Source organism: Dipodomys merriami, unplaced genomic scaffold (genome assembly GCF_024711535.1).
Source record: "Dipodomys merriami isolate MVZ:Mamm:240054 unplaced genomic scaffold, mDipMer1.0.p SCAF_547, whole genome shotgun sequence".
NCBI lineage: Eukaryota > Metazoa > Chordata > Mammalia > Rodentia > Heteromyidae > Dipodomys > Dipodomys merriami.
This window is the reverse complement of record NW_027206121.1, coordinates 376532-390782: the sequence shown is the minus strand read 5'-3', so window position 1 is coordinate 390782 and position 14251 is coordinate 376532. Positions and strand designations below refer to the sequence as shown.

The 14251-nt window shown below is 39.1% G+C and overlaps 1 protein-coding gene across 1 annotated transcript in view; it reads right to left on the bottom strand.

Annotated features, from left to right (window-relative positions):
• LOC138811666 (zinc finger protein 182-like) overlaps positions 1-14251 on the bottom strand; it is an 89899-nt gene that overhangs the window by 54046 nt on the left and 21602 nt on the right. The window contains exons 5-8 of the mRNA XM_069999368.1: positions 12696-12751; positions 8078-8160; positions 5073-5299; positions 2973-3031 (exon numbers count right to left, since the gene is read on the bottom strand). Of these exons, the coding sequence (XP_069855469.1) occupies positions 2973-3031; positions 5073-5299; positions 8078-8160; positions 12696-12751 (425 nt within the window). The remainder of the gene's footprint in view (positions 1-2972; positions 3032-5072; positions 5300-8077; positions 8161-12695; positions 12752-14251) is intronic.

Sequence of the window (14251 nt, the reverse complement as noted above, 5' to 3'; positions counted from 1 at the left end):
CCAAGGGAAAATAACCTTTGCTCACCCAAGGACATGAGGTTGCTATAGGTCTCCAGCATTACATCTCTATGAAGGGTCCTCTGACCAGGATCCAGATCCTGCCACTCCTTCCAGGTGAAGTCCACAGCCACATCATCAAATGACATCAGCTTCTGTAATGGAACATTTCCATCAAGAAATTAGACCTGGGTTATGAGAATTCCAACCTGGAATTTCATTATGCTGCATGTATGCTTTGGTCTTACATAAAATGTTTGCAGCTAGCTTTGTTATTTATTCACTGGGAGAATTGAACACCAAACTAGAAATATTTGACAATACATAAACCTGGTCATTAAAACACACAGATTTGCAGGGCGCTGGTAGCTTATGCCTGTAATCCTAGCTATTCAGGAGGGCGAGGTCTGAGGATCAAGGCTCAAGGCAAGCCCAGGCAAGAAAGTCCATGAGACACTTATCTCCAATAAACCACCAGAAAATGAAAGTGGCATTGTCACTCAAGTGGTAGCACTCACCTTGACCTGAAGAGCTCAGGGAAAACAGCCAGGCCGAGAATTCAGGCCCCAAGACCAATAAAAAATTACAGTTTCCATAATGCATGCAAACACATTTCTGCTGCTAGCAATAGAGACAAGATAAAAAATCTAAGGAGACAATAATCTGGCATGATAACATTAATTCTAAGGAGGTTTCTAAAAAATTATATTATCATTTCTGATAAAATTTCAGTACATACCAGGGTAAAAATGAATTAAACCAAAATTTTTCCTGCATTTACACATACTGCTTCACCATAAATCCTATTTAGACCTTCTACTAACAAGTACTCTCAAAAGTAAGCAGCACACATTCAGGATATCACATGGAATACAGAACATAGAACATTGCTAGATCTATGAAAAGCAGTGTCCACATGAATATTAAAAAATACAGTAACAGTACTCCAGAAAGTAACTAATGATTGATTAGGCCCTTATAAGATTTAATTGAGTTCCCACATAAAAAAATCCGTGGTTTACCATGTTTGGTTTAAATACTAAATATTGAAATGTGGTCATAGACACACTGATATTTCCTTCCTATGTAAAAAAGAACTGCTACCATGAAATTTTGTAAACTTTGCCTACATTGTACAATACAAAATATAGGTAGGGGGGGAAAATATTCCTTGACAAGGTTTTCATTTTAATAGGCCTTCATGGGAGGTGAAGGCAAATATCGGGAGGCTCAAGGAACACTCAAGATGACAAAAATGATAAATATGACCAAATGCTCAAATGGGTCACATATTCCTGAGTCCTTTCTCCAGTAGATCTCTAAGGATATATTTTCACTTGTGTTACCTAATAGTGAAATACCTCAGAGATCAAAATCAGTTCCTGAGCAAACATCTGTGAGATTTTGCGACAAGAGGTATTTCTAATAGAGAACATCTCGTCACTGTATTATTTTTTTTCAACACTAGTTCCAATCTTATACTGGCAGTGAATTAAAATATTCAACAGTAGTGGGAAGGAAAAACAAAACTGAATACCACATCAAATGAAGTTAGACCAACACAAAATCAGGAGAAAAGAGATTTTCTTGTAGTGTATCAATTGGTAGAAGAAAGTACTTTTCTGTAGGGAACTCTGAAGTTGAGTTGAAGGGGGAAAGGTTTGAGAGGTTGGAATTCCAGCCTAACAGCACTGAGAGCACTGAGAGCTGGCCGCAGAAGGGTTAAAAGAGAATTCTGGAGAGGGTTAAGAGACTGGAGTGCAGGCCTTTTCCTTACTGTTGGAAAGATAGCATCTGAAAGTGAGGTGCTGTTGACCTTGAAGGCTAGGTAAGAGGAACTCCATGTCTGCATTTTCTCTGGGCAACAGTCTTCTGTCTCTGGAGAATAAGGAAACATGTTTTCCTCACAACCTATTGTGGCTCTGATTGTACTATTAATATAGATACTTCATTTTTGCATGTTATCAATGGTAATCTTCCCTGGGTGCCCTCAAGGAACTATGCTTGCTTGCTGGCACCCAGGGACAAAGTGCCAGAGAGCTTTTGGAACCCTGGTTTCCCCTAAGTCTATCTGTTTATGTTTTTTTTTTGTTTGTTTGTTTCTCTAATTTTCTTTGTTTCTGGAATCCTGAAGAACTCTCTAGACAACAATTTTCCTATACAGTGGATAAAAAAATGTCAATCCCAAGAGCCATGTTAGCAACATAAAGCTGATCACTAAGAAAATCTTGTTCCAGATAGATCATTTGAAGAAAAGAAACAACTGAGACACATATGGAGGAAAGAGGGAATGAAAAAAGAAAAAATAATAGAAAGATAGATACAAAGAGAGAGAAAGAGAAAAATAACCAACGCTAGCCAGTAGAAAATCAAAAATAGAGAAAACAGAGGAAAGAAATCTTGTGAGAATACTTTAGAAAACAAACAGGAATTTGTAGAAAGACCATACAGCTTAGCAAGAAATACAGGCAAAGTTTCAAGTAAGACCAAGACCATGAAGTAGTCCAAGAACTATATATGGAGAGTAATTTAAGTACATATAGGTTAATCATTCCTTAAGAACACACGAAGGTGTGTTTGACCACACTATTTCAGGAATTCCAGGAAAATTTCATTGAGATATTTTAATTTTACTCATGAGGATGTGATCTGGTGGCAATCTATCCTTCACCTTCCATGAGAAGTAACCTGCTTGGTGTCATTACATCACATAATAGGTGTGACTACATTTTATGACAAGATGAAACCTAGACATTCTGAAGCCAATCTGAATTCAACTTAGAAACTATATAACCATTTAATCTGCTAATCCTAGAAGCAATCTTTATCTGCTAATTTACAAGCCATCTTTATCTGATTTATGAATATATTCCTGAGGCTGAATCTGTGTGGTTGGTATTGTTTTTAATTCTTGGACACCTTTAGGTTCATATAATGGAATAGAAAACAAATGAAAAATAAAAAAATCAACTCACCAGAGATCCATTCATTCTGTCTTGCTGCTGACAATGAGCAGAAGATTCTGGAAGCATGGCTGGGATATAAGGGAAATGGCGCATTCAGAAATGAATCTGTGAGATTTTGGGCCCAGAATGTCCTCTTGCAAACATGATACATGAGCTGGAAAACCTTAAAGCCTTCTCTTTAAAAAATTTTTATTTATTTTTTATTGTGAAAATGTAAAGCCTTCTTATAAGAGAAGAATCTTTAATGTCTCAAGCCGAGCACTAAAGTATCCAATAAACACAAATCCAGCCCATTTCATGATAGATAGATACTATTAAACCAACTATTTTCTATGTTTATGTACACAATATATTCAAAAAACATGAATGTTCCCAATGAAATTATTGAATAATAGAAAGCAAAAATATATCATATTTCCACTAAAAGTAGTGATCACTGAATATACTTCGGGATGTATGAACTGCTTTTTTAATGCAAAAGTATCTAGGAATCCATTGGATTTTGAGTTCTACCTTATATATTTACATATTGAAACACCATGGAAAGCATGTATGATGTACCTCAGTAGTTTTCACCCAAAGATAGAGAGAAAAATTTATACAGAATATATTTCTTATGTTATAGTATTTCAATAATGGGTGTCAAATAGCACATTTCACTCTACCCATTGCACACATATGCAATGATTAGCAATTTGCCATTTAAAATGCTTTGGCCAAAGGGACATGAGTAAAGATGAGGAAAACCCAGGTTTGAGAAGTCCCTAAGGTTCATTTCCCTAAACAGTCATGGGAAGAACCTTGGCCATCCTAAAGATACAACATAAAATAATCGATTTAGGCGTGACACACCTGAAGATAAGTAACACCTACAAAGCATAAAACCTTGAGTCAGACATAATACCTCAAGTTTTCTTCTGTGAATTTTCTTTTTAGGCCACATGTCCCAGACCAACACTTTCTGTGCTACTAGGCACAACTAACCGATTAGAGCTAGCATTAGCAAATCCATAGATGGCACAATTAATGTAAGTTTGCATGATTACATACTAAAAATAACAGTGTTAACAGGCTGAATAAATTAGCAAAAACAGGATTAGGGATTACTACATGAATAGATACTTTCAGTCATAACAATTACCCCACCATCCCAAACCACAGCCTCAGGTACCCTCTCATAACTATGCTCTGGCTTATTCCTCAATACAGCTCATCACAACTCCTAGAAATTAGTTTAAATCTTGCAACAACAAAAAGTGACTGAGAGTGGTGTAGGAAAATGCACTACGGGAATCTGGCACTCAGGGAAGTAGCAACAATTTTTGCAGAAGGCAAAGGAAGCTAGCAACATCTTCCCCTTCCTGTGCTTTTCTGCTTCTTCCCTTTAGCGTTTCTTAGAATTGACAAGGTATGTCCATTTAGGATGGAGATTCCTATTCATAGGGTGCTCTGCTTCAAACATTGCTAGGCTTCATTCCTAAAAAGACAGGACCAGCACTCACTACTCCAATATCCCATGTACAACTGTCTCTAGAAACAGGGTCGTGTACAAACATGTGTGAACTGAAGCCAGTAGATTAAAAACTCAAGCCGAACAGATTAAAATATCTCTAGGAGAAACAACACAGAAGCCCCAAATACAACTGCAATGTAAGAGGACTCAAGGCAGGCACACACCTCACAATTTCACTAGAATTCTTCCTGTACTCCTCTTATACCTGGGCAAAGCAAATAAAGCCACATGGGTTAATAGAAGAATCGCTTGGTCTTGGAGTACAAATGCACAGCTCTTGGGCTCTCCTCATCTGCAGAATCACCCAGCTTGCTCTTACATATTTGGAAACCAGGTTCTTGCACCTCAGGGCCTAGAGCCTAATGCCAGAACAAAATCCGGAACATCAGGCAAATTATCAACTCCAGACTGGAGAAAAGTGTGGAGGGGGCAGTAGGAACTTTAACTGAAGTGTAATGCTCTCCCTTTGAGCTGAGGAGCTCAGGAATGGTGCTTGCAGGCCCAGAATTTAAGCCCCACCAATGACCAAACAGAAACAGAAACAGGAAAAGAAATCCATGGAGGGGAGACTCCCACAGCAATCGCACAGTTCCTACCTGACATCAGTTCCAAAGCCTGAGATTCCTTCAAGTTACAGCTCCCAAGCTCCACTGCACAGAGCTGGGCGCCAGCCTCGTGGCTCCCACCTATGGAAGGCCAAACTTTACTTCTGGGCACTTCCAGCAGCAAGGCAAAGGGAAAGAATCCAGAAGAAACCAATTTAAAATGCCCGTGGTGGGCGGGGAGACGCATGCCCAAAAGGATCTTCTGCTCCACCTCCGCCCTGCAAAAAACAAAAACAACCCAGGACTTTCAATGAAAATGTCCTTCTTGGAGACTACAATTCCCACAATGCTCGGCACCACCCAGGTTACAAGAGTGCTTGGATACAGTGGGACTTTTCTCTCCCAGCTTTTGGAACTAAGCTGAATTTTACTGGAAAAACACTATTTCCTTCCAGAAACCAGCCACAATATGAGGAGAACTGGATGCATTTACTGTTTGGTTCTTAGTTCTAATAATGAAATTGAGTTTATGTGACTGTGTTGCTCATACATTTCTTTTTATTCAATTCCTGTGTTCTGCTGAATGTAAATTATATATCTGTTTTGCCGTAAAATTTTTAATACCTCCCCTCTCATCTTGCAAAGGTACTCACAGACACTGAACTTATACTGGGTCATTTCCTAGACCTAGGCCTAGAATAGGAAGATTGTTACCTGGAAAAGCAGCATAATCCTTGTGTTGATTTCGATTTCACAAAAATCTAACAATTAATTTTCCAGAAAAAAACCCTATTCTATCTATTAAATTAAAAGGAGTTTTAGGTTGTTTCTGAAATATGCTTTTTATTTAAAGGTGTTATTATTGTTGTTTTTGCTATTGGTCCTGTGGTTTGAACTCAGAGCTTGTGCACTATCTGTGAACATTTGCTGTGCTCTATTTGCATGTCCTTTAATAATTTCTTCAGGTAAGTAGTGAAAAGTTTCCTCACAGGGATTCTTAAGTACATGGCACATTACCCTGATTTTCCTACAAAGAGAGTGATTTGGGGGTCATAATGAATGCAGGTGTGTAGAAGAGTGAAGTTTAGGGTAGGTCTGTGTTGATGTGAAGCTTAATCACTTGCAAACCAGTCTGATTTTGTCTTTTCATTTTTGCATGTGAAAATCTCTTCAATATTCTTACCTCCTCTCTGAAACTATAAGTTCCTCTCAGTAGCTTTAGGCTACATATCCAGGGGACCTCAGACTTGTCTTCTCAGACTTATCCATTAAACTGTGTAATAAATCTTTTGTCTCCCGCCGCAGTCTCATCAGAGCACAAGCAAGGCTTCTGTGGTCCAATGGGATGGTAATTAAGTAGACAGAGAGATGGCTGATGGCACAATTCTGCTATGTCTCTCAAATGCTTGTGTAATAATGGTCTAAGCCCACTCTGCCAAAAAGTGCAAACAGCACACTACTTTCCTCACTCTATTTCAATCTATGTTTTCCACCAAAGCCTCCCTTCCCTTAAAGCCCCAGGCCAATCAACTAGAACACACACTTCCTCAAACCATAAAGGGCAATGACTTGCAGTCCTGAGGGTGGGAGTCAATGGCCCTGAAGCCTTTGCTCACATTTTGCCTGCTCCTGCAGGCACCCCAGGGTCTGCAACAGTCTCTCTCTCTCTCTCTCTCTCATAATCAGAGATCCTACACTTGTCTCCTAAGGTTTCTTGTGATTTTTGGTGATCCTTTACATACAACATAATTGGGATGGATTGGATTGGAAACTTTCCTACCTGATTTTATTTCTCCAGTGTATGAGTTTTGCATGTCCATTTTGTGGAGCTGAACTATTCCTCATGAAAACTGGGAATCAAAGGCCATATTTGGATTATAGACTTCAACTGAAAAGCACCTCTAATAATATAAAGAAAACCTAATTTCATTCTGTAAAAGTAAATTCCTAAGAGGCAAGGAAAAAAGGATCAGGAAAAACTGGAGTGCTTCCAAGACTACCTGTGAAGTGTAGTTTTCATTTTTCAAGCCTATATTTCTGATGTATTCATTTATACTTTTATCCTTTTTGTGTTTGTTGTTCGGTCATGGCACTTGTACTCTGAGCCTGGGAACCATCACTGAGCTCAAGTGCTCTACCATGTGAGCCACAACACACTTCGGGATTTTTAGTGGTCACTGGAGATAAGTGTCTCACACATGTTGCTGGTCAGTCTGACTTTGAACCGAAATCCTCAGTTTCAGCCTATTGAAAAGGGAGGATTACAGACACGAAGCACCAGCACCCAGCTTACATTTCTTGTGTTTTATGTCCCAACCCTGGGCTTGAACTAAGTGCATGGACACTGTCACTGAACTTCTTTTTTTTTTTTTTTTTGGTTGGCCCTGGGGCTTGAACTCTGGGCCTGGGCGTTCTCCCTCAGCTCTTCAGCTCAAGGCGAGTGCTCTACCACTTGAGCTACAGCGCCACTTCCGGTTTTCTGGTGGTTTATTGGAGATAGGAGTCTCATGGTCTCTCCTGCCCGGGCTGGTTTTGAGCCAGGATCCTCAGACCTCAGCCTCTGAGTAGCTAGGATTACAGGCGAGAGCTACCAGTGCCCGGCTTGTCACTGAACTTCTTTTGCTCAAGACTAGCACCCTAATACATGAGCCACATTTCCACATTCTGCTTTTTCTCTGTATGTGGTATTGAGGACTTGAAACCAGGGCTTCTTGCATTTTAGGTAAGCATACTACTACTGCTGGGCCAGCCACAACACCAGCAGTGCTCCAAAAGAACAGGGGGATGATAATGGAAGAGACAGAGACAAGACCAATGATGAATTCCTTTTTATTCCAGCAATGCCCTTAGCTATAGACATTTTCTATATGTGCACACTGCTTGCATCACATTGTTGTAGGACTCAATGTGCCAGCAAGTGCAGATCATATTCATCCTTCCTCATTCCTGTTCAACCTTTGTCCACCAAATTTCTACAGGTAAGCCCACAGGGCCAGAAGTAATAGGAAAACTCCCTCCTATGAATAGGGTAGTGGTTGTGGAGGTTTTGCTCACACCTTGCCAGCTCCTGGCACCTCTGGGTCTCCAATGTCTCGCCTTTATCATTTTGTAAATTGAGCAAGTGTCCATCAGCCTGAACCTAGAAAAAGCAGCAGATCATATATCTCAGGAAGAATGGGAAAAAAACGCATACAAAAAGAATGAAGAGCAAAAGGCGTAAGAAATAGCAAAAGGTGTGTTATTATCCAGGTTGAATCCCTGCAGGTAATGGAGAAGTGATGCAGCTAATTCTGGGGGTGTGCTACCTATAGGGTGGAGTGACCAATCTCAGATATCTGACCCTGAAGCTGCATAATGTCTAAGCTTAAATTATCAACGGACCAGATTCCTCAAATAAGACACTGGATAATGGTCCAAGTCATATTTCCATCATATTTAAGAAGGATAACACAGATGTACTGACCATTAGCATGACACATCATTTTTAACCACATCTTTAGCAGGTCCACCCGATTATCAACATACATCATTGCTGTTTCCAAATCATAAAACTTATCACAATCTTTTTATCTACTTCCACCTGCATCCCAGGGCACCGGAAATTTATCAAGCTAAAGAATTAACATGTTGTGCTGTATATATGGTTTGCATAAGGTTCACAGCAGAAGCAATAGCACTAGCAAGAAGAGTTGTGGTACAATAAGGTTGGCAACCAATATTCCCAAAAATTGGCAGCAATGGCTAAGAGCCCTCTAAAGCTCAATAGCAAACAGAGACCCAAACTTAATCTACCATCATTGTTCTATCAACTAAACAGGCAACATAAGTTAAGGTAATTGAATAGTAATCTCAGAGGATTTATAAGGTTAGTGAAAATACAATTGTTCCTGCAAGAGGCATGAAACAACACCCCGTCCTTTAAAACAATACACAGCTCAACTACCAGCTTGTACAGATACATAACACAAGCTTGCACTGTAAGTGATCAAAGAATCATGAAACAAAACAGGTCTCTGAAGCAGAGGTATGATATTGAGACAGGCATTCATGCAAATAGGCCTCAAGGCAGCATCCAGTCTATGTCAGGGTGAGCTTGTCCACACAGGCTGACAAACATGAGGTCCAGTAAGTTACCACTGATCACGTCACTCCTCTGAGACCAGTCCTGCAGTGAATATTGGGAGGCTCCGAACACCAGAACAGCGGACAAGAAGTGAGATCTACAGGCCCTCTATGGTGGTGGATAATCACCAACAAAGGAATCTCTAGGAATACAGGAAACCAAGTGGGGTGCACCACATCTCCTGACAAATGAATTCTACAAGTTTTATGCATAAGCTCACACTTTTTCCATTCATTCACCTTTTCTTCCAGAGGAAGTCAGAGCCATAATCTATCCCTGAATACCTTACCATACTTGTACCTTCTACCTCAGGATCTACAACACTCAATAATTGAGATCAATGCAATAAGAGGATATAATATTTGTATAAGAAATAGTCAGACAAGTCTGTGAGCAATGAACAATTCAAAAATAATGTAGGAAGTAAATTCTATTTATACTAGTACAATAAACATAATACTTAGAAATATATGTTTGAAAAATGTAACCTTGAACATTGAAAACTATGGGACACAGCTAGTTTAGGAAGCAGCCATTTTTACCTGATCCTTATCTCCTTGCCTCTCAGGAACTTTTAACTTTTACAGAAAGAAAGAATTCTTTTTGCTTCATATTTTATAGGTGCTCCAATGTTGCCATCTATACATCCAAATGTGCCTCATGATCTCCATTTTCATGAGGAATAGCTCAGGTCCACTAAAAGAGGCATGGAGAACCTATGCACTGGAGGACTGAATATCAGGCATGAATATTTCCTACACAATCATTCCCAGTCATGATGTGGGGAAAGGATCATCAACAATCACAACAAATCATTCAGAGACAGCTTAGGATGTCTGATATGAGGGAGAGAGGCAAAAGGTTTATTCCACAGTGTAATGGATACAGTCTGGGAAGACAAGTCTGAGGACCCCTACATATGTAGCCTACAGTTGCTTCCAGAAACTTCTAGGATCAGTGAAGAGGTAGAAAATCAAAACAAAACAAGGCATGCAAAACAGAAAAGTAAAAACAGACTGGTTTGGAGCAAGTGATCAAGCTTCACATGAACATAGACCTACCCTAAACTCTACCTCCACCCATATTCAACCTAATCTCCCTAGACAAGCATTTTTTGAAGTCTTGGGAAGGAGTACCATTTTCTAAGAAACCCTGGGAGGAAACTTTTTACTAGTTCCCTGAAACAATTAATAAAAGAAAGGCAAGTAGAGCACAGCAAATGCTTACACACAATGCCCATGCTCTGAGTTCAAGCCACAGGACCAACAACAAAACCAGGGAAAAAAACTTTTTAAGGAAAGGCAAACTTTAGACACAAATAACCAAAAACTCCTTGAAATTTCATAGATGGAATTTGGGAGTTTCTGGGAAAGTAATGGGGAGAGTTTGACAAATCAATTTAATTCAAAGAGTATAAAGTATGTCTACCTTAAAATCCTGCTATCTTATTTCAGTATATATATATTAGAGCAGGGGGAAATGATTCCAGAATCAATCGGTTAAATGTCTGTAAATACCTGATTGTGTGACTTGAACTCTGGGCCTGAGCACTATCCCTGATCCCTTCAGATCAAAGTGAGCTCTACACCAATTGAGCAACAAGGCCACTTCCATTTTTCTGGTGGTTTAATGGAGAGAAAGCTCATGAACTTTCCTGCTCGAGCTGGCTTTGGACCAGCATCCTCAGATCTCAGCCTCCTGAGTCCCTAGGATTACAGGCATGAGCCACTGGCACACAGCTACAAATACGTTTTTAATGTGAGAGGGGAGATATTCAAAATTTTAAGGCAAAAGGGACATAATTTATATGTAACAGAACACACATTTTTAACAATAATAAAAACAAAACCATGGAGTCTCATAACTTCAATTACATTAATAGAACTAAGAATTTAAAGGCCAAATTATCTAATGCTCCTAATACATTTCTTTCTTTTGGTTGATCTCACAAAGTTTCAGGAAGTAAACTGAGTTTTCAAGGAGAAACTCACCTTAGTTCCCGTAGATGGGAGAGAGAGTTCCCCATGCATCCATGCACACTTAGGACCAAGTGTCTGGCACCAGTGAAAACCCTGTAGCAGGCCCACTTCCTCTAGGTGAATGCATCGCATTATGGGAATTGTAGTTTCTATCAGGACACAGATCATTTGAAAGTGTGTTTGGGGGAAAGGGGAGAAAAGAAGCCAATGCCTCCTTGCTCACGGTTGGTGTTTTTAGTTTGCAAATTCGGGTTTCTTTCCTTTTGCCTTGCTGCTGGACTTGCTCTTAAGTACAGTTTTGCACTCCATAGTCAGAGCCAAGAGGTAGAAGCCCAGCTTGTCTTCTTGGGAGGTGTAACTTGAAGCCATCTGAGGATCCTAGGGAGAGTCATTACCCAGTCTGGGTTTAATGATATCTTATAGGCTCATAGGTTTGTGCTGCCATTAGCATTTGTTCCTCCAGGTGCCAGAAACTGGCTGACAAACCTCTGGTCCTCTAGACAAGGAGAGTCAGGAGTTGTGCGCTTATACTCCTGAACCTAGAGATTCTGGTACATACCCATGTGACTTTATAAACTTGCTTTTTGTGAATTGAAGCTAATGAATCTTAAAGATTCATTGAAAATGTCTTATATAAACATATTCATCCTCTTTTGACCTCTGCACTTCCTATGGCTTTTGAAACTTTCAAAATGTTGCTCGCACAGATATACTCTACTTTATGTATCTGTTCTGACACATTACAATTTCTCAACTAATATAATTAGCCTATTCTCCATCGCTTAAAATAAGAGAGACTGCGGGGGCAAGTGATTCAGTAGTAGAGTGCTTGCCTGCATGAATAAGTCCCAGGTTTGATTCCTCAGAACCACATAAGTAGAAAAAGCTTGCAGTGCACTGTGGCTCAAGTTGTAGAGTGCTAGCTTTGAGTTTAGGAGCTGAGGAACAGTTCCCAGACTCAGAGTTCAGGCCCCATGTCCGACCAAAAAAAAAAAAAAGAAAGAGAGACTTCCTGTGTATGTGTTCCTAATCAGTTGATAAAATTTAATTTGAATACATTACAATGCCCTAGATATGTGTGTGCTTGTCCTGATTCTTGAACTCAAGGTCTCAAAAATGACCATGAAATTATTTGGTTCAATGATAATGTTGTACCATGTAAGGCAGATCTCGACATCCAGCTACTTTGGGTACTTTATTGGAGATAAGTGTCTCAGATATTCTTTTACCCATGGATTTATTTTGTGATCCTTGTAGGGATCCTTCATGTGTATCCCATGGGACCACAAGCAGGCACAGGAGAAAGATTATTATAAAGTTTACTAGAAGGAATATATTTCCCAGGAGACAGAGCACATGCATCTGTCTTTCTTAGGGTAGCCAGAGGAGCTGGGGAGCAGGAAGTTAGGTAGGTGCAAGCTCAGGTAGGTGTGGGTAGAGAGAGGGGTGGTCAGCAGTATGGAGGAAAAATCTAGGTCTGGGGGGAGCTCAGGTTTGGGTGGAGCTGAGGAGCAAAAGTGGGGATAATACTAACTTTCCTCAGATCTCAGCCTTCTAAGTAGCTAAGATTACAGCCATTAGACATGAGAGCCCAGTTACAATGTCCTCTTTTAAATTCACATTATATCCTAAAAAATAATACGAAATAGAAAACTTGAAAATTTTAAGGCAAGATATCCAGTCGCTAATGTGGATATGGACAGTCCAAATCCCAGCACAAACAGAAAATACCCAACCTTGAAAGTTGTAACACTCCTCATCTTTAATATTGTGAATGTGAACACTTAGCCTATAATAAATTCTCTTTAAGTTTCTCAAAGTAAGAAAACATTCTTGTGAATTAGAAAAACCCAGTACTAATGTGCAAACACTGCTTTTAAAGGATTCATATCGTCTTTCCTATCAAAAACACCTTACTGAAGTAAACAGAATTGATTTTCTCTTTTTGTGAATGTCACTGCAAAGTTCATGCATTTTATATTAACAATTATCATTGTGGGTAAGTGTAAGAAAAACCAGAATGCTGGATAAAAGAATTTCTTGTGTAATCAACCAACAAGTATAAGCAAAAGCACATACCTATATAAGTTGTTTCTTTTACATTTTATGGATCTACATTTTGGAGTGTATTTTCTGTTAATACTGTTCAGTAATACATAAGACTTCAGTCTTCTGTGGATTTGTCTTTAGAGGAGACTTTAAAGCTCTACATGATTCAGGAATGTTTCTTCTCCCATAAGAAGGCTTTATGCTTTTCCAGTCCACCTATCATGTTTTGACCAGAAACTTCTAGGGTAAAATCACACAGGTTCTTTTCTGACTCTCTCATTTGGCTTCTCTCCACACCATGGTTCCATAATCTTTACTCATTGTCAATATCAAGAAAGAAGAAAGGATCTCTGATGAGATTCTTTTCTCACTCTGTTTGACATTCCATTTTATGAACCTAACTGTGTCCAAGATTGAAAAACAGAAAAAAAAAAGATTCAGCTTTAGGAACATGTTTCTAAAAAAGCTAAAGATGACTTGTAGATTTAGCAGATGATCAAATCTTGCCTTCTAAGTTAAGTGCAGATTTGCTTTAGTTTGCTTCTCATTTTTTAATTTGACCACAATGTTGCCTCACTTTTTTGGGATTCAATGACACCTAGGAGGTAAGTTCTCATGGATGGTAAAGGTTGCCTAGAATCTTGTCAGACATCACATTCACATAAATAACATTAGATTATCCTAATGAAGTTTTAATGGATTTGCTGAAAAAGTGTGGTCAAACATAATTTTGACTGTTGTACAAGACTGAGTGTGTTATAAGTAGTTCAATTAATCTCTGTAAATACTCTTGGACTTCTTTGTGGTATTTGTCTTTCTTGAAACTTAGTCCGTATTTGATGGTATTTATAGAAATCTTTGTTTTTCCCTAAGTTATGTACAAGTGTAGAAGTACTGGACAATATTTCTATGTAATTCTATATTAAGTTCTTTTTAGGACTTTTTGTCCCATCTTTGATAGTTTTACATACCGGAGAGAAATGCACCAAGTTCACATTGTTGTCACATCTTTCCTAGATTTTGTTAGACTTTGGAAGGATTTTCGTTGTTTTGTTTAAAACTATGGCCACACTAACATG